The sequence below is a fragment of the Schistocerca serialis genome, chromosome 9 (genome assembly GCF_023864345.2).
Source record: "Schistocerca serialis cubense isolate TAMUIC-IGC-003099 chromosome 9, iqSchSeri2.2, whole genome shotgun sequence".
NCBI lineage: Eukaryota > Metazoa > Arthropoda > Insecta > Orthoptera > Acrididae > Schistocerca > Schistocerca serialis.
Window position 1 is genome coordinate 499,512,272 of NC_064646.1, and position 21,094 is coordinate 499,533,365.

At 43.9% G+C, this 21,094-nt stretch overlaps 1 protein-coding gene across 1 annotated transcript in view; it reads right to left on the reverse strand.

The window, feature by feature from the left end:
- Positions 1–19,047, reverse strand: part of LOC126418487 (uncharacterized) — a 73,622-nt gene extending 54,575 nt beyond the window's left edge. Inside the window, exons 1-3 of the mRNA XM_050085263.1 lie at positions 19,010–19,047; positions 2,653–2,822; positions 2,484–2,531 (exon numbers count right to left, since the gene is read on the reverse strand). Coding sequence (XP_049941220.1) covers positions 2,484–2,531; positions 2,653–2,740 — 136 coding nt within the window. The 5' untranslated portion in view covers positions 2,741–2,822; positions 19,010–19,047. The remainder of the gene's footprint in view (positions 1–2,483; positions 2,532–2,652; positions 2,823–19,009) is intronic.
- Between the last annotated feature and the right edge of the window lie 2,047 nt (positions 19,048–21,094).

Genomic DNA, 21,094 nt, shown 5'->3' on the forward strand with positions numbered 1-21,094 from the left:
ACACCACGAATCCCGCAGGACTGTCAACAAATCCGTAATAGTACGAAGGGTGGACAGCTCTTTTGAACAACGTGTTGCAAGGCATCCCACATATGCTCAATAATGTTCGTGTATGGTGAATTTGGTGGCCAGCAGAAGTGTTTAAACTCAAAAGAGTGTTCCTGGAGCCACTGTGAAGCAATCCCGGACGTGTCCCCAAACCTCGCATTGTACTGCTGGAATTGCAGAAGTCCGTTGGAAAGAGCAATGGACATGAATGGATGCAGATGATCAAACATGATGCTTATGTACGTGTCACCTATCGGAGTAGTATCTAGACGTATCAGGGGTCCCACATCACTCCAACTGCACACACCCCACACTATTGCTGAGCCTCTACCAGCTTGAACAGTCCCCTGCTGACATGCATGGTCCATGGATTCATGAGGGTTGTCTCCATGTCCGTACACGTCTATCCGCTTCACATAATCTGATACGAGTCTCATCCGACTAAGCAACATGTCTCCAGTCATCAACAGTCCAATGTCGGTGCCGTCGGAACCAGGCGAAGAGTAAAGCTTTGTGTCGTGCAGTCATCAAGGGTACACGAGTGAGCTTTCGGCTCCGAAAGTCCATATCGATGATGTTTCCTTGAATGGCTCGCACGGTGACACTTGTTGGTGGCCCGGCGTTGAAATATGCAGCAATTTGTGGAGGGCTGCACTTCTGTCATGTTGAACGATTCTCTTCAGTCGTCGGTGGTCGCGTTCTTGCAGGATGTTTCTCCGGCAGCAGCAATGTCGAAGATTTGATGTTTTACCGGATTCCTGATATTCACGGTAGACTAGGGAAATGACCGTACGGTAAAATCCCCACTTCATCGCTTCCTCGGAGATGCCGTGTCTCATCGCTCGTGCACTGACTGTAAAACCACGTTCAAACTCAATTAAATCTTGATAACCTGCCACTGTAGCGGCAGTAACCGATCTGACAACTGCGCGAGACGCTGGTTGTCTTCTATAGTCGTTGGCGACCCCTGCGCCTTATTCTGCCTGTTTTCATATGTCTGTTCAAATGGTTCTCACACTATGGGATTTAACATTTCAGTTCATCAGTCCTCTAGAACTTAGAACTTCTTAAACCTAATTAACCTATGGACATGACACACATCCATACCCGAGGCACATATCTCTGTGTTTGAACATACGTGGCTATACCAGTTTCTTTGGCGCTGTATATTGTTCTACTTTGTACAAGTAAATCTTTGTAAAAATGATATTGAAACATTCCACAGCTTTGCTACAATTGTTGCTGTAATGATACAAGGAACATGAACACATAAATAAACAGAATTCGAACTATATTAGACTATAATACTAGATGCATTGATATACTGGAACTCTTATGTGGCAAACTTCGTAACAGTCACATTATTACAAGGCGACGGAGGGCTGTTACTATATCACGCAGGGACCCTACCAAGATGAGGTAAGTTAGTATCAAATTAATTTCTTGGACCATGATATGCTGAACGGAACCCGATAGTCTCACACATCTTTTGATAATTTTTATCTTTTCCGATCTTGTTACTGACTTTCAAAATTTTCTTTTAAATGCAGTTTTGTCTCTCCCACATGCCGATGTCTACAGAAGATTTTCTACTGGACATTTAATTCTATTTTTCCTATTTTGCTATGGGTATCAGCAGCGTCAGTCCTTTTCTTTACTAAACCCCCCTGCAGTCACCTGCTATAGACGAGAGCATGGCGGCGTTAGTATCAAGTGAGAGGGTGTTCCTCGCTTTCGCTCGCAACTGGGCAAAGTTCGCAAGTCTTCCGTGTTCCCAGCTGGCGGGCACACACCTCAGCGGCACAAGCCGGATTTCCCGCCGCTTTTGACACCGAGTACTTTGATTGGCCCTGTCGAATACCACGTCGATGTTCCTAGAGCTTTCTGGAACTTGTCGTTGTTCAGGGAGAGCCTAGGAGCAGTGGTTGCTTATGCTGTCTCACCCGCCTTGGTTGGGCTCAGCGGCCCACACTTTTTGGCATGAGCTGGGGTAGATCGGTTCCCGCCCCACCATAAAGAACTGACTCTGGACACTTAACCTGGGGGAAGCCTGTGAATTTTTTTCCAGAGACAGACGGACACTGGCAGCCGATGAGCAGACACATTGCTCATTGAACGTGGTGTTCTATGTTAAATTGGTTTGAGATTTTACATGTTAGGTTACGTTCATACCTGATGGTATCAGCACTCTCAGGCGATAGTGAGAGATTTATTTTAATTATTTCACCTCCTCGTCTCAAGTTGAAATCTTTAGTGTGGAGCTTACAATGAGGAATTCGATTCCTTCTGTAGTCTTGTAATAGGACACGTGATCACTATGAAACTTCGTGCCAGTTCCCTTTTGCCATCGTAATGCAAATAGCTAGCTATAGTACCAATTCTGATAGCTCTAAATTCAGTCCTCTATATGGAATAACGGGAAAATTGATACTTACCTGTAGTGTCATTTTTTAAACCGTAGAATGTGATTTCAAGATCTGGTTCTGAAAATGTAATTGATACATATATCAGTGGGAAAATTTAACGCGTACTTCACTACGCACAAAGACAATTTATTCGTTATCATACTGAGGTATCTGTCATTTGAAAAAATGAAATTTTTACCTGTAATGGCGTCTCGGTCGCTATAGTCAGTAGCTACGACAACTGCCGTATAAATGCAGAGGAGCCAAAAACTGCTTCTGTCGAACATAGTGAGAGGCGAGAGATGCCGAGCCAGATAAAGAACTTCTTCCTTAAAGATATCTTCTTGAAATTTGCAGACAGTTGAACACCTGTAATTTTATGAATAAATGTAGTTACAAATCTAACGTTCTTTCTACAAACTATAAAGGAAAGTAACTGGAGTAAATTAATGTTTGAGTCTTTGGCGTTACTTCATTTCACAAGGCTAATATCACTTCGTTCTGCGCAATATACGAGGCGTGTTTTTTAAGGAAGTGCCGTCTTAAAATGTTAAAAAAAAGACGTGCTAAGATATCTCAATAATTTTATTTTTACATGAAAGCCTGTACCTTAATCTACTTTCCTACATAATTTCCGTCAATATTGAGGCACTTGTCATAACATTGTACCAGGTTTTGAATACCCTCCTCATGGAGGTCTGCCGCCTGACTTGTTAACCACTGCACCACCACTGTTTTGACTTCGTCATCGTCTTGAAGACGCTGACCGCCCAGGTGTTTCTTCAAGTGCAGGAACAGATGGTAGTCACTGGACGCAAGATCGGGGCTGTACGGAGGATGATATAGAGTTTCCCATCGAAAAGATGTGATGAGATCTTTGGTCTGATTCGCCACATGCGGACGGGCATTCTCTTGCAGCAAAACGATGCCCTTGCTCAACTTCCATGGACTGTTGCTTTGATTCTGGTGTGACGTAGGCCACCCACGTATCATGGCCCGTAACAGTTTGACTTAAGAAATCATCACCGTCGTTGTGGTACCGCTCAAGGAAAGTCAATGCACTGTCTAAACTTTTGGTTTTGTGCACAACCGTCAACATTTTCGGTACCCAACGTGCGCATTATTTTCGGTAATTCAAGTGCTCGGTCACAGTGTCGTACAAAACACTACGAGAAACATTAGGAAAATCACACCCGCAAGGAGGAAATCGTAAAGCGTCTGTTTTCTCTCACCTTATTGTCCACTTCCTGCACCAAGGTTTCATTCACGACTGAAGGACGCCCACTCCGTTGTTCATCATGCACATTTGTGCGGCCATCTTTAAATGCTCTCACCCACTTCCTTACCATTCCATCACTCGTAATGTTTTCTCCTTAAACTACACAGATCTGACGATGAATATCGATCTTATAACAGCCCGTACTTCACAGTCGGCGGGACTCACAATTATCGGAGGCATCTTAAACACTCAGTACACAACACAAACAAGGAAGAATCAGACTGTATGGCGTCAGTGCGTAGATTAAGGTACAGGCTTTCATGTAAAAATAAAATTATTTGGATATCTTAGCAAGTCTTTTTTTAATTTCAAAACGGTACTTACTTTAAAAAAAAACACGCCTAGTACAATGGCTCATTCAGCTAACTTATTTACGTCAAACATTTCCGAAAACAGTTTAGATATCACAGTTCTGTTTACTTCTCATCATGTGTGATAAAGCGCTCTCTAAAGAACACACTACCCTCTGTCACTCCCTTATTAACTGCAAGGTTGTCGCTGTCAACTTCGCTTCCTCCAGTGAGACTTTAGTGAGACACATTACGGGGTGAGGTTTCGCGCAGAGGGTGACGTGGGAAGGGGCTGCGTCTCGCCTACGTCAGCGGCATTAGTCGCCTAAACGAGCCTTATTACAGGCAGGCGTGGGTACTTCCCAGCGTGGAGGTGGCTGAAACCTCGGTCTTAGGAGTAGGTTCTCATTTTGAGACACTAGATAGACGTCATCTGTTTGCGTCATTTGAAAGTTTGTGCTGGACGGGACCTGAACCCGGATTTCCAGCTAATCGCAAGCGGCCGCCTTCACCACTTCAGCTATCCGTGGGCCGTAGCACGGATACATCAGTGAATGGTACAGTGTCTGTCTGAAGGATACTGTAGCATGAGGATGCAGACACTGTGCCGAGATATACAGTGTATCAACCACAAATAGCGGCTGCTGAGCGCTGACTCCAATATGACTGACAATCCCCTAAAAACGCTATAATGAAACCAAAGATATTACTGAGACGGTGCGAATGAAAAGAGCTCGTTATAACATAATTTTACGATAATCATCACAACTGTTAGGATTTTTTTTAAATCGCGGATATTATAATAGGCAATAGAAAATTAGTAACTAACTAACATTTTCAGTTACCGTAGAATGTGAGATAACAGACAGCTAAACATGATAGTAAACTCTAAAGAAGATACATTTCATTTATTTTACTTGTTCTAAAAGTTACAGCCGATTTTACAGCAGTATGATTACGTAATTATGCCACTACTTTTGATTTTTCCACAGCTACAAATAACAGAAAGACTGCATGAATTAGTTCCTTTCCTGATCACCCCAGATGATGAGTTTCTCATTGCTCAGTAATTATTTTGTTGATTATTGACATGGAAATTCCAAAACAATGTTAAATAAAAAATGTTCTTGGAAAGTAAACCGCAAACAGCTATTGTTGATTCTTTATTACTCGTAGTACTGCCGGTTTCACGATGTTAGAGCAGCATCTTCTTCCTAAGGATAGGATCGTACAACAGGTGTTTGCGGTTTATTTTTCAGGAACGCATACCTTCAGCTGCCATATTATAATCCTTGCGAAAATAAAAAATAAATGTTGCATGCTACGGAACATCTGAAAGCACAAATGGAAAAAAAACGGGATTCACGTTTTTATTAATATCTTACGTAAAACTGTATAGCTTATGCCTTGAGAGGTGACATAATGAACGTGATAAATGTAAGATTATTTTAATATTTGTGTGAGAATAGCCTTAATTTTGAATGTTGGTCAGAATTAATGTGTAATTCAGTAGTATAGAGCGTCACAGAGAAAGTTCCGGGCACAAACCGGCGCGCGTTGTCTTTGTGCGTTTGGGTCTCTTTCGGCTTTAGGAGTTTTGTCGTTCAGGCTCCGGCAGGAGCCATTTTTTGTTATTCTTTCCGGGGACATGGAGAGGTAGTTCTGAAGGCAGTATCTGAGGTGTGAGGCAGACACGCGGGTTGGCGCTAACTTTTTCTGGGTGCAGAACGTCGGACATGGCGTAACTTAACTGACCTCCACATCACGCTGTAACTGCGTGAGGACCTGGAATACTCATTGATTCTGGAACACATGTTAGAACTTTCAAACACCGCCTATGAAAATCCTGTTAGCTCTTAGATAGTACTGTCGCAGCTGATGTTTGTCGTTGCGTTTGATAAATGGTGATTAAAAATATTTCGCTTCGTGTTTTGTGAGTGAAAAGTGCTTCAGGACTTCGCATGTTTGCATGTGGGTATTCATAGTTAATGCCTTGAGAAGCGCACGTTCCGCGCTTAAGCAGTACTGTTGCACTTTATTTACGAATATTTGTTAACAACTTCCATTTGAATCCACTCTGATGTGACGCCACAATTCAGTGACGTGTGAGAAATGTCAATAAACTCTTATGAGACCTGATTTATAATTCTACTGTGTTAACATCTTTAGGCCTACAGGGTTTTAAAGGGTTGAGTGAAACGTAATGCGTCCACCTTCGTTACTTGGGTTTGGATGGGAAAATTTTAATAAACCAAACACAGAAATAATCCTTAGAGTGTGATCTTTAACTACCAATATTCACTTTTCCACGTAATCGCCAGGCCGTTGGATACATTTCTGCCAACGATGAACAAGTTTTCTGAAGCCGTCACGGAAGAAGTCGGCACTTCGTTTCCGCAACCACAGTCTCGCAGTTCTCTCAACGTCTTCATCAGAAGCATAATGATGTCCCCGCATTATCGAGAGCAGATGGAAGTCAGACGGTGCTAAATCTGGACCGTATGGAGGATGCCATACGGTGGTGAGATTCAGTCTCTGAAGTTCTGCTGCGGTGGCACGTGAAGTGTGTGATTAGCCATTTTCATGCTGCAGGAGCACATTTCCCTTTTCCTTTCGGGCCCTTGTTAGCCGTCGTTTCAGAGTTCGCAGCGTTGTGATGTAACGCTCTGAATTTATCGTTTTCCCACGAACAAGTAAATCAATATCTGCGTCCGAGAACACTGTGGCCATGATTTTTCCAGCTGAGGGCTGCGTCTTGAATTTCTTTTTCAGGGGCGAGTCTTTGTGTCGATATTCCATAGACTTACGTTTGGTCTCCGGGTCGTAATGGAGAACCCACGTTTCGTCTCCTCTCACAATCGAATGGAGAAAGGAGCCACCTTCATTCTCGTAACGCGAGAGGAGTTCCTGGCAAATTTCAATTCTGTGCGCTTTCATTTCAGGAGTCAGTATCCGGGGTACCCATCGTGCACAGATATTCCGATAGCCAAACAAAGTAATAATGTGCCCCACGCCTTCTTGTGAAATGCCGATTGTGCATGCAATTTCCCTCTGAGTGATACCACGATCGTCCTGAATCAACCTGTCAACGTCTTGCATGTGAAACTCGGTGGTTGCTGTCACAGGACGTCCAACTCTTTGTTTGTATCGCAGGTCAGATGTTCCGGCATCAACATCTTTATACATACTCCCCCAGTGACACACAGTACTCACATCAACACAATCACCATAAACTGACTTCATTCTCTGATGAATCTCCTTTGGGTTGACACCTTCTGTTGTCAGGAATTCAATGACTCCACGTTGCTTAATTCGCACTGATCGACCGTCTGCGCAGAGATCCATACTTTACACTGTAACAACGCAACCGTTCAATGCTAAGGCTTCCCGCCATCTGGAGCTGTAGAGAAGAGGCTACGGAAGAAGTCTACCTGACGCATACCAATAATGCCAACTGTTGAAGAGTTAGAAAGGTGGAGACATTATTTTTCAGTCAACCCTCGTATTTATTCAATCCATTTTTAGCCTTCGCAAACCTGCCTTTTTTTTCGGTCATCAGTCTACTGACTGGTTTGATGCGGCCCGCCACGAATTCCTTTCCTGTGCTATCGTCTTCATCTCAGAGTAGCACTTGCAATCTACGTCCTCAATTATTTGCTTGACGTATTCCAATCTCTGTCTTCCTCTACAGTTTTTGCCCTCTGCAGCTCCCTCTAGTACCTTGGAAGTCATTCCCTCATGTCTTAGCAGATGTCCTATCATCCTGTCCCTTCTCCTTATCAGTGTTTTCCACATATTCCTTTCCTCTCCGATTCTGCGTAGAACCTCCTCATTCCTTACCTTATCAGTCCACCTAATTTTCAACATCCGTCTATAGCACCACATCTCAAATGCTTCCATTCTCTTCTCTTCCGGTTTTCCCACAGTCCATGTTTCACTACCATACAATGCTGTATTCCAGACGTACATCCTCAGAAATTTCTTCCTCAAATTAAGGCTGGTATTTAATATTAGTAGACTTCTCTTGGCCAGAAATGCCTTTTTTGCCATAGCGAGTCTGCTTTTGATGTCCTCCTTGCTCCGTCCGTCATTGGTTATTTTACTGCCTAGGTAGCAGAATTCCTTAACTTCATTGACTTCGTGACCATCAATCCTGATGTTAAGTTTCTTGCTGTTCTCATTTCTACTGCTTCTCATTACCTTCGTCTTTCTCCGATTTACTCTCAAACCATACTGTGTACTCATTAGACTGTTCATTCCATTCAGCAGATCATTTAATTCTTCTTCACTTTCACTCAGGATAGCAATGTCATCAGCGAATCGTATCATTGATATCCTTTGACCTTGTATTTTAATTCCACTCCTGAACCTTTCTTTTATTCCCATCATTGCTTCCTCGATGTACAGATTGAAGAGTAGGCGCGAAAGGCTACAGCCTTGTCTTACACCCTTCTTAATACGAGCACTTCGTTCTCGATCGTCCACTCTTATTATTCCCTCTTGGTTGTTGTACATATTGTTTATGACCCGTCTCTCCCTATACCTTACCCCTACTTTTTTCAGAATCTCGAACAGCTTGCACCATTTTATATTGTCGAACGCTTTTTCCAGGTCGACAAATCCTATGAAAGTGTCTTGATTTTTCTTTAGCCTTGCTTCCATTATTAGCCGTAACGTCAGAATTGCCTCTCTCGTCCCTTTACTTTTCCTAAAGCCAAACTGATCGTCACCTAGCGCATTCTCAATTTTCTTTTCCATTCTTCTGTATATTTTTCTTGTAAGCAGCTTCGACGCATGAGCTGTTAAGCTGATTGTGCGATAATTCTCGCACTTGTCAGCTCTTGCCGTCTTCGGAATTGTGTGGATGATGCTTTTCCGAAAGTCAGATGGTATGTCGCCAGACTCATATATTCTACACACCAACGTGAATAGTCGTTTTGTTGCCACTTCCCCCAATGATTTTAGAAATTCTGATGGAATGTTACCTATCCCTTCTGCCTTATCTGACCGTAAGTCCTCCAATGCTCTTTTAAATTCCGATTCTAATACTGGATCCCCTATCTCCTCTAAATCGACTCCTGTTTCTTCTTCTATCACATCAGACAAATCTTCACCCTCATAGATGCTTTCAATGTATTCTTTCCACCTATCTGCTCTCTCCTCTGCATTTAACAGTGGAATTCCGGTTGCACTCTTAATGTTACCACCGTTGCTTTTAATGTCACCAAAGGTTGTTTTGACTTTCCTGTATGCTGAGTCTGTCCTTCCAACAATCATATCTTTTTCGATGTCTTCACATTTTTCCTGCAGCCATTTCGTCTTAGCTTCCCTGCACTTCCTATTTATTTCATTCCTCAGCGACTTGTATTTCTGTATTCCTGATTTTCCCGGAACATGTTTGTACTTCCTGCTTTCATCAATCAACTGAAGTATTTCTTTTGTTACCCATGGTTTCTTCGCAGCTACGTTCTTTGTACCTATGTTTTCCTTCCCAACTTCTGTGATGGCCCTTTTTAGAGATGTCCATTCCTCTTCAACTGTACTGCCTACTGCGCTATTCCTTATGCTGTATCTATAGCGTTAGAGAACTTCAAACGTATCTCGTCATTCCTTAGTACTTCCGTATCCCACTTCTTTGCGTATTGATTCTTCCTGACTAATGTCTTGAACTTCAGCCTACTCTTCATCACTACTATATTGTGATCTGAGTCTATATCTGCTCCTGGGTACGCCTTACAATCCAGTATCTGATTTCGGAATCTCTGTCTGACCATGATGTAATCTAATTGAAATCTTCCCGTATCTCCCGGCCTTCTCCATGTATGCCTCCTCCTCTTGTGATTCTTGAACAGGGTATTCGCTATTACTAGCTGAAACTTGTTACAGAACTCAATTAGTCTTTCTCCTCTTTCATTTCTTGTCTCAAGCCCATATTCTCCTGTATCCTTTTCTTCTACTCCTTCCCCTGCAACTGCATTCCAGTCGCCCATGACTATTAGATTTTCGTCCCCCTTTACATACCGCATTACCCTTTCAATATCCTCATACACTTTCTGTATCTGTTCATCTTCAGCTTGCGACGTCGGCATGCATACCTGAACTATCGTTGTCGGTGTTGGTCTACTGTCGATTCTGATTAGAACAACCCGGTCACTGAACTGTTCACAGTAACACATCCTCTGCCCTACCTTCCCATTCATAAGGAATCCTACACCTGTTATACCACTTTCTGCTGCTTTTGATATTAGCCGATACTCATCTGACCAGAAATCCTTGTCTTCCTTCCACTTCACTTCACTGACCCCTACTATATCTAGATTGAGCCTTTGCCTTTCCCTTTTCAGAATTTCTAGTTTCCCTACCACGTTCAAGCTTCTGACATTCCACGCCCCGAGTCGTAGAACGTTATCCTTTCGTTGATTATTCAATCTTTTTCTCATGGTAACCTCCCCCTTGGCAGTCCCCTCCCGGAGATCCGAATGGGGGACTATTCCGGAATCTTTTGCCAATGGAGAGATCATCATGATACTTCTTCAAATACAGGCCACATGTCTTGTGGATACACGTTACGTGTACCTGATTATAAACTGTTAGACCGATGCATCATTTGGTATTTGTAGACCAGGGCGTTAAAGCACAGGTGTTCGACCAACCTGTATGGTACACAAAGTGGAACAGTAAGTAGTGAGTGTCGTGCGTTTGCCCACCCCACCTCTGATACACAGGTCATGCTACGTCCAGACACTGCTTCCACCGGAAAGGGCGGCGATTCGTTTGCAGCTCAGGATTTATATCTTTTAAGCACCAAAACGATTGCTTTCTTATTCGTCAATTCGTGATTTCATTCGAAAGCAAGAAAATACGAAGTTTTGAACTTTGTCGATATAGTGTTGAATAAACCAAAAAAAATTATTCACGAAGCAGCAGACATTAAATATTCTACTTCCGTAACAGACCTACGAACAAAATAGAAAAAGGTGTACGACTCAACGAATTCGAAAGTCATATCGGGTAACTTGACAGAAACTCCTGAGAAGATTTGGTCTTTCGTTAAATCAGTATACTAATCGAACACTTCTGTGTAGACACTCAGTTCATAATGGCATCCAAATGGAGGATAACGGAGAGAAGGCCGAAACACTAAACTTTTCTTTCCAAAACAATTTCGCTGGGGGAGGGGGGGGGGGGGGGGGGGACATAACGTGTGAGATCCCTCAAACAATGGTACTAGACACTCCCCTGTTTTAACCTATATAAACGATCTTCCAATGACTTTAAAGTGCGCTTCTAAAACTATAAAGTTTATTCACGGCACAAGTGCTTTAACCATGAGCAGAAAATATGCCTTGCAAGAAAAGTTCAGATGGTAGCTTAACAGGGGTACAAGTGGTTCACAGAGGACTTTTTAAATTCTAGTATCACAATGATTCATATTATACGATTTTAGACAAGCAATATGGAGATGCTTTCAGCGAAAGTGGGCGTTAATGATCACAGACTAAATGAAACGTTATATGTAAAAATTTTTAGGGCCTAAATAGATAACAAGATGAAACGTAGTCAACACACATAGGTAAACAACCAAGAAGTTCAGTTCGGTAGTCAGGCTTGACTTAACTCTCCCTAATGGAATTATCTCCTGCGACAGTGCATTTAATGCAAATAAATTATTTATTCAGCAGAAGCGATCCACTGTAAACTGACGGTCTTGCAAAACTGTTTTCAAGGATATTACAATTGTTACACACATTTACTTCTTAATGGTGTTTTGTTGCTGACAAGAAACAAACTGGTTTCAGTTGATCTGTGATTTAGGCAGTCACAATATAAGACGCAATAATAGACTTCATGTGGAATTTTGCTTCCTTGTCCAAGGCTAATAACTGAGTTTTGTATTCTGGTGAGAAGATACTGAGCAAGCATCCGTCAGAACATTGGGAATCCCTATCATAAATTCAAAACAACTTTCGTTATCCACGCCTTACCGGAATAAATATATTTAGGAATTTAAAAGCAATAGCTTTCGCTATATAGCTGTGTAACAGGTAGTAACGTGCTGCACATAGCACTCAAGTATTTACAAATGTCGGTACATATTTTCGTTGAAAAAGAAATTGAAGTAATTATTAAGGTACCAATAGCAGATGAACAGAAGTGCCTGATGTAACAGAAGAGGCTGCAACTCTCTTCAGTGTGTTAGCCTTTATCCTGTTTGACTCGATTTATCCTGTTTGACTCGATTAAATTTAGATGGCACAACAGCGAAATCATTCGGCATTGCGGTGATAGCATGTTTTTATTACGGTAGACAATTTAAGTCCCTGCAATTCCCCTGTGTTTTGGTAATGTATGTCTTCATATCCCACACCAGTAAAGCTTCTTACCAGAATCTATGGAACAATCTGTGAGTACAAATGGTCTGAGAGTAGTTAAACATGTCTGTAAAAGTGCAAGAGGTCTGGAAGTACTGGAAGGTGGACAAGTAGGTACCTGCTGCCTGGAAGTTTCTTGACTGAGAGAGACACTGATCGGGCAGAAAATTACGACCGCCTACCTAATAGCCAGTATTGGCACAAATAATAGCGGCGATGCGCAGTGGCATGGAAGCAATGAAGCCTTGGTAGGTCGGTGGATGGATTTGGTACCACAGGTCACCCAATTTCCGTAAGTTCCGGGGAGGGGGGCGATGAGTTCTGACACCACGTTCAATCACATCCCAGATGTGTTCGATCGGTTCAGATCTGGCGAGATGAGGGGCCAGCACATCAATCGGAACTCGCCACTGTGTTCCTCGAACCACTCCATCACACTCCTGGCTTTGTGTGATGGCGCATTATCTTGTTGAAAAATGCCACTGCTGTCAGGAAACATGATCGTCATGAAGGGGTGTACGTGGTCTGCAACCAGTGTACGAGACTCCTTGGCTGTCACGGTGCCTTCCACGGGCTCCACTGGAGCCATGGAAGCCCACATGGCTGTTCCCCATAGCACAATGGAGCCATTACTATCTTGTCTCCGCCCCGCAGTACAGGTGTCAAGGAGCTGTTCCACTGGAAGACGACGGACGCCCTCCTATTGGCATGATGAAGAAGGTATCGGGACTCATGAGACCATTCAACGCTCTGACATTGCGCCAGCGTCCCGAGCTGATATGATCACGTGGCCATTGCCGATGTCATGATTTTCACATTGGCACATACGTGGGTAGTCCGTTGCGGAGGCCCATCGTTAGCAGTGTTCCCCGCACTGTGTGTTCAGACACACTTGTACTCTGCCCAGCATTAAAGTCTGATGTTTGTTCCTCCACAGTTCGTCTCCTGTCCTGTTTAGCCAATCCTACGACATCAAACATGAGGGATGGCTAGCCAGCACCACTACATCTAGATATGGTTTCACCACGCATTGAAGTAACGCTCACCACAGTACACCTCGATCACCCGACAAGTCGTGCACTTTGTGAAATGCTCGCCGCGCGGAGTGGCCGCGCGGTTCGAGGCACTAACCGTGCGGCCCCTGCCGCCGGAGGTTCGAGTCCTCCCTCAGGCATGGGTGTGAGTGTTGTCCTTAGCGTTAAGTTAGTTCAAGTGGGGTGTAAGTCTAGGTACGGATGACCTCTACAGTTTGGTCCCTTAGGAACTCACGGACACACGCCAAAATGCTCCCTCCAACTCAGATAGATCGTGCGCCTTCCCCATTCTACACACGGACAGCACGTTCACTGACACTATGTGTGTCTGGCTAGAAGTCATTCCTCCCCACGTGACGCTGCTCTCGCCTGGATGGGTTTATTTTGATAGTAGGTCGATGGTCAAAATGTTCTGGCTGATCAGTGTATAATATATTTCCGTGGGGCATGTAATATTCTTTTACAGCCAAATATTTTCTATATTGCTCGTTTAATAATTTTTTACTTGCATGGCAACACAAGTAAAATTATTAATAAATGAAAGTACAAACTTTTAGAATACATGGCCATGTTCAGTTGCTAAGAGAGTATCGGAATAATGAAACAGCTCCAAGATTTAACGACAGAATGTCTATGGGTTGCAGTTGCAAATACTCAATACCCGTTAAATGCCTTTCTTAATACTCGTACAGAACTGAGACGTTTTTCGGTCTGTAAGGGTGGGCACTATGAGGGATCGGTTTCCGAAGATTTTTTTTTTTTTTTTTTTTATAAGTGTGTGGGCATGGTGAGGCGGAGGGGAGATAGCTGCACTCCTGGGTTCATCGTTGGATTCCATTTGAAACGTCCCGTTAGAAAAATTATAAATGACTGTGCTGATAAACCTCTTACGTTATTTGATTTTCAAACAGCTGAGCAGAACTGAATGTACTCAGACATTTCTCTCTTTACTTGTTCGAATCAACACTAAACTGACACACAATATTCTTAGCGCAATGCAATCTGACTTTCAATAATCCCTACAAAAGAATGGCCCTGACTAACAATAACCTATACCTTTCACGAATCACTTACCTCACAAAAATCTTCGTTACTCGAACTACTCTAACACAGTACTGCCAGCTAAATAAAAGATTCTAACTACTGAAGGCACTAACCTCTGATAGGTATGGTTAGCAAATGAAAGATTTTGATAGAGAACAAACAATGTATTTACCTTAATAGTGTTCAAAAGTCATAATATACAGGGTGTTACAAAAAGGCACGGCCAAACTTTCAGGAAACATTCGTCACACACAAAGAAAGAAAATATGTTATGTGGACATGTGTCCGGAAACGGTTACTTTCCATGTTACAGCTCATTTTATTACTTCTCTTCAAATCACATTAATCATGGAATGGAAACACACAGCAACAGAACGTACCAGCGTGACTTCAAACACTTTGTTACAGGAAATGTTCAAAATGTCCTCCGTTAGCGAGGATACATGCATCCACCCTCCGTCGCATGGAATCCCTGATGCGCTGATGCAGCCCTGGAGAACGGCGTATTGTATCACAGCCGTCCACAATACGAGCACGAAGAAATGGCTCTGAGCACTATGCGACTTAAGTTCTGAGGTCATCACTCGCCTAGAACTTAGAACTAATTAAACCTAACTAAGGACATTACACACATCCATGCCCGAGGCAGGATTCGAACCTGCGACCGTAGCCGTCACGCGGACGAGCACGAAGAGTCTCTACATTTGGTACCGGGGTTGCGTAGACAAGAGCTTTCAGATTCCCCATAAATGAAAGTCATGAGGTCAGGAGACCGTGGAGACCATGGAATTGGTCCGCCTCTAGCAATCCATCGGTCACCGAATCTGTTTTTGAGAAGCGTACGAACACTTCGACTGAAATGTGCAGGAGCTCCATCGTGCATGAACCGCATGTTGTGTCGTACTTGTAAAGGCACATGTTCTAGCAGCACAGGCAGAATATCCCGTATGAAATCATGATAACATGCTCCATTGAGCGTAGGTGGAAGAACGAAACTAAAATGAGCTCTAACATGGAAATTAAGCGTTTCCGGACACATGTCCACATAACATCTTTTGTTTATTTGTGTGTGAGGAATGTTTCCTGAAAGTTTGGCAATACCTTTTTGTAACACCATATATATATATATATATATATATATATATATAAGTTCATGACATCCAGTCTTACAAATTTCGTTTTTCTGACGGACACACATCCAGATCGTCCGCTCTCAAAATTCTGCCGTCTCTCTTCCCCCATCAACCACTGGTGGCGGCTCACCTCCAACTGCCCAACGCTACGCGCTGTTCGCATCCAACTGCCCAACTCTACAACAGCGAATATTGCAACAATGCCAACCAACCACAGACTGCACGCAGCACAGCCAGTGATTGTCATACAGAGCGCTACGTGGCGTTACCAGTATAAAAACCTAAACAGTCTACTTACACATTATACAGGACAATTCAAGAACATGCGGAGAAATTGAAAGAGCCTTGGCCTCGGAAGTAATCCTGAGCCACTAAAAGCTTGCGAATGTGAGAAACAACAAACAGTCCAAACGATGATGAGCCAAGATAATGCTGTTTTTACATTGCAGGTGTTCAAAACAATGAGCACGACATTCAAATACAGGTATACTGTCCTCGTAAAAATTTCTAAGTAAGTACCCCAAGTATGGCAACAATTTTATTAGAGGCTGCGACTCTCCTGGCACTAAGTGTCTCCTCATCCGGAACGGCGTCACGTCCACAAGTATTCTGATACGGCCGCCATCCGAATAAAAGTGAAGAGGCGTGAGGTGAGGGGAGCGAGGTGGCCGTGCAGTCCGACCTCCCCCTCCACATCTTCGCACCGGATGTGCAGCAGTGTGCGTGCCACGTACAAGAGTGCGCCTGTGCTCCGCCTGACCGCCATTTTGGATCGAAAATGTCCTGTAATCTACAACACTGTTCAGTAAACGGTAAATTATCGTCGCTGAATTTAAGGCACATGTACACTGACTATTCTTCTTGTTCCTGACTTTCTAAAGCTTTCGCTCGAATTCCAAGATCATAAATCCCTATTCCAAAGTACATTAAATGAATTTGCATTAAGTGAATTCCCAACAGCCACCAGCTGCAGAATGGAATGAGGACAAAGAAAATTTGTGGCGAACCCGTAGTTCCCGATCATGGCGAGCGGCCGCCGCGCACGGCTCACGCCACACGAATACTTCCATACGACGCCAGCCGTGCGTTATTTCATTACGGCTGTATTCGTCGCAGTGCATCGTAATCGGAATAACACAGGCACTACAATATCCTATTCTAAAGTTATTACACTTTCTGGCCAACCTTTTGAATCACCCTATATACTGTAACGAATTCAGCTTCCATTCCTCCTCCAAATTCTTACTCGATTTACCAAAAGCGTTGATGAACCACGGATCTGAAGTTTTGCCAACAGGCAAACACGACTTACATATCTGGCCATTTTACAGGCGGCTCCCTAAAAATCTCTGCTGTTGTTGTTCAGATCAGACAAACTTACAGCAAAAGTAACATTCGTTCTCGTATCTACATCTACATCTACATCTACATCTACATGATTACTCTGCAATTCACATTTAAGTGCTTGGCAGAGGGTTCATCGAACCACAATCATACTATCTCTACCATTCCACTCCTGAACAGCGCGCGGGAAAAACGAACACCTAAACCTTTCCGTTCGAGCTCTGATTTCTCTTACTTTATTCTGATGATCATTCCTACCTATGTAGGTTGGGCTCAACAAAATATTTTCGCATTCGGAAGAGAAAGTTGGTGACTGAAATTTCGTAAATAGATGTCGCCGCAACGAAAAACGTCTTTGCCTTAATGACTTCCATCCCAACTCGCGTATCATATCTGCCACACTCTCTCCCCTATTACGTGATAATACAAAACGAGCTACCCTTTGCTGCACCCTTTCGATGTCCTCCGGCAGTGTAAGCTGTCTCTTTAGTGGACTTGTTGCATCTTCTAACTGTCCTGCCAATGAAACGCAACCTTTGGCTCGCCTTCCCCACAATATTATCTATGTGGTCTTTCCAACTGAACTTGTTCGTAATTTTAACATCCAGGTACTTAGTTGAGTTGACCGCCTTGAGAATTGAACTATTCATCGAGTAATCGAATTCCAACGGATTTCTTTTGGAACTCTTGTGGATCACCTCACACTTTTCGTTATTTAGCGTCAACTGCCACCTGCCACACCATACAGCAATCTTTTCTAAATCGCTTTGCAACTGATACTGGTCTTCGGATGACCTTACTAGACGGTAAATTACAGCATCATCTGCGAACAACCTAAGAGAACTGCTCAGATTGTCACCCAGGTCATTTATATAGATCAGGAACAGCAGAGGTCCCAGGACTCTTCCCTGGGGAACACCTGATATCACTTTAATTTTACTCGATAATTTTCCGTCTATTACTACGAACTGCGACCTTCCTGACAGGAAATCACGAATCCAGTCGCACAACTGAGACTATATCCCATAGGCCCGCAGCTTGATTAGAAGTCGCTTGTGAGGAACGGTGTCAAAAGCTTTCCGGAAATCTAGAAATACGGAATCAACTTGAGATCCCCTGTCGATAGCGGTCATTACTTCGTGCGAATAAAGAGCACCTGCGTTGCAAAAGAACGATGTTTTCTGAAACCATGCTGATTACGTATCAATGGATGGTTCCCTTCGAGGTGATTCATAATGTTTCAATACAATATATGTTCCAAAACCCTACTGCAAACCGACGTCAATGACATAGGTCTGTAGTTCGATGGATTACTCCTACTACCCTTCTTAAACACTGGTGCGACCTGCGCAATTTTCCAATCTGTAGGTACAGATCTATCGGTGAGCGAGCGGTTGTATATGATTGCTAAGTAGGGAGCTATTGTATCAGCGTAATCTGAAAGGAACCTAATCGGTATACAATCTGGACCTGAAGACTTGCCCGTATCAAGCGATTTGGTTGCTTCGCAACCCCTGTATCAAGAAAACATAACACGTAACAAATACAAATACTGTTAGTAACGCTAATACTTAAATTATGCTATGAGAAGCAGTAGTGTGCTAAAGTGCGTAGCTGAGGCTTGCCGATATAGGATTGCATCGTCCGCCCCCGGTAGCTGAGTGGTCATCACGACAGAATGTCAATCCTAAAGGCCCGGGTTCGATTCCCGGCTGGGTCGGAGATTTTCTCCGCTCAGGGACTGGGTATTGTGTTGTCCTAATCACCATCATTTCATCCCCATCGACGCGCAAGCCGCCAAAGTGGCGTCAAATCGAAAGACTTGCACCCGGCAAACGGTCTACCCGACGGGAGGCCCTAGTCACACGACACTTACTTACAGGATTGCATCGGAAGAGCTGTTGCGCCATAGACCGTGGAAAAGAGAGGAAACTCAGTTTTTTCCTTTAGTGATCCTGACCACTTTTAAGAGCGGCGTAGCACCGAGTACAGGAGACCGTTAAGGAAAGTGATAGACACAGCACAGCGTACGGTGACGGAAGAAATACGTAGAGACTTACGGAACGCGGTCTGCTCTGCCCCGCGCCGCAGCAGCCTGTGAGTCGGATCGCCACCCGTTCTGTCAGCAGTCTCCTCTCCCCTCTGCCTCCCCCCCCCCACCCCTCTCCCTCCCTCCCTCCCGCCCCCCGACACCAAGGGCACATTGATAATAGGGCCAATCGCGCTGGCCCCCTTCTCATCTCGTGGCCTGTGCCGACTCGTCTGCACGGTGCCCGCCGCGGGGTGTCCACTCCGGCGCCTTCCTCCCGTCTCCTCTTGAGACATGCTGCCCACGAAAAGTTAGTAGCCTCAGGAGACGTCACGCACTCACCGTCAACACCGCCCCAGCCTCGACAACGGCCTCAGTTCCTGAAGAATGCAGTCCACCACGTTCTGAAGTACGGCATATAACTGACGATTGGATCCGAAGGGCTACTGAATAGAGAATATCGTAATTCCTAGTTTTTACACGCTGTTCCAAATGGCTTCAGAAAGCTTTTTTGGCCCTGAGGCGGATCGATTTAGCAGGCACTCCCCAGCCGAGCAACGACTGGGCGCCCGAGTGCTCGTCAAAGCAGGGACACGTCTGTGCAGCGCTGAGGACACGCCTATTGTCCTCTTGTCCACACCATACCCGTCATGGAGGGGAAGAGAAAGCGCAACACTTGCACAACGTGGACGTTGAAGTAAATATCGTACCTAAGTGAACAGGTCATGTTTGTGTGTTGTGGTCTTCAGTCCAAAGACTGTTTTGATGCAGCTCGCCATGCTACTCTATTCTGTGCAATCTTCTTCATCTCCGAGTAACTACTACAACCTACATCCTTTTGAATCTCCTTACTGTATTCGTCTCTCGGTTTCCCTCTACTATTTTTACCCTTCACTCTACACTCCAGTACTAATTTCGTGATCCCTTGATGCCTCAGAACCTGTCCTACCAAACTGATCCCTTCTTCTACTCAAGTTCTGCCACACATTCCTCTTCTCTCCAATTCTGTTTAGTACCTCCCCATTACTTACGTGATTTACCCATCTAATCTTAAGCATTCTTCTGCAGCACCGCATTTCAAAAGCTTCTATTCTCTTCTTGTCTAAGCTGCTTGTCGTCCATGTTTCACAACCATGCATGGCTACGCTCCATACAAATACTTTCAGGAAGAACTTCCTGACGCTTACATCTATACTCGATATTAACAAATTCCTCTTCTTCAGAAACTTTTTCCTTGCCATCGCCAGTCTACATTCTGTACCCTCTCTACTTCGACCATCGCCAGTTATTTTACTGCCCAGATAGCAAAAATCGTCTACTACTTTAAGTGTTTCATTTTCTAATCTGATTCCCTGAGCATCGCCTGATTTAACTCGACTACATTCCATTATCCTCGTTTTCCTTCTGTTGATGTTCATCTTACGAGGGTGATTTGAAAAGTAATCGGAATCACCACGAGAGGTCAGCACTAGCGCAACGTGTTGTTCATGTGATATTCATTGGACAGTTGCCTGTAAAAATATCGAAAATGTTCAATTGCATTCAACTTCTACCAACAACAGTACACACGAAGTGGTTATTCAAATCGGAGGGAACACCATAAGCAACACACACAAACCTCCCGCAGCCTCCTGGCCACCACAAGTCCTACCACTACTGCAGCACCCATCTCTCTATGTAGGTCACTACAACAATCGTCACATCCAATGGAAATACAAAGAGAACGATTACAATGGCGAGGCACTTCCAAACTGGGCGGATGGGAACAAAATGTACCTCGTATTTGACGCAAAGGATAGAGATTCCTTCAAATCGGCAGCATGGAGACGAGGATATAATCCGGATCTATGGTTCGTGACCACAGACAATGAAAACATACCGTGGAAAATCTCTGGTAATACTCTACCAGATTTCCAACACAGCCAACATCGACCCGCTCCAATAGACATTGTAATAACTATTCCCCTAGTTCCTTTCCTAGCCTTTTTCTAACAATCTGGATGGATACCTGCTACTCTAAAGGTTTGTTGGAGTGGTCATAAGCTCCGCAAAAAAGACAATAGACGATTCCGTAAACCCAGGATGGAACAAAGAATGTGAAAATCAGTACCAGGCA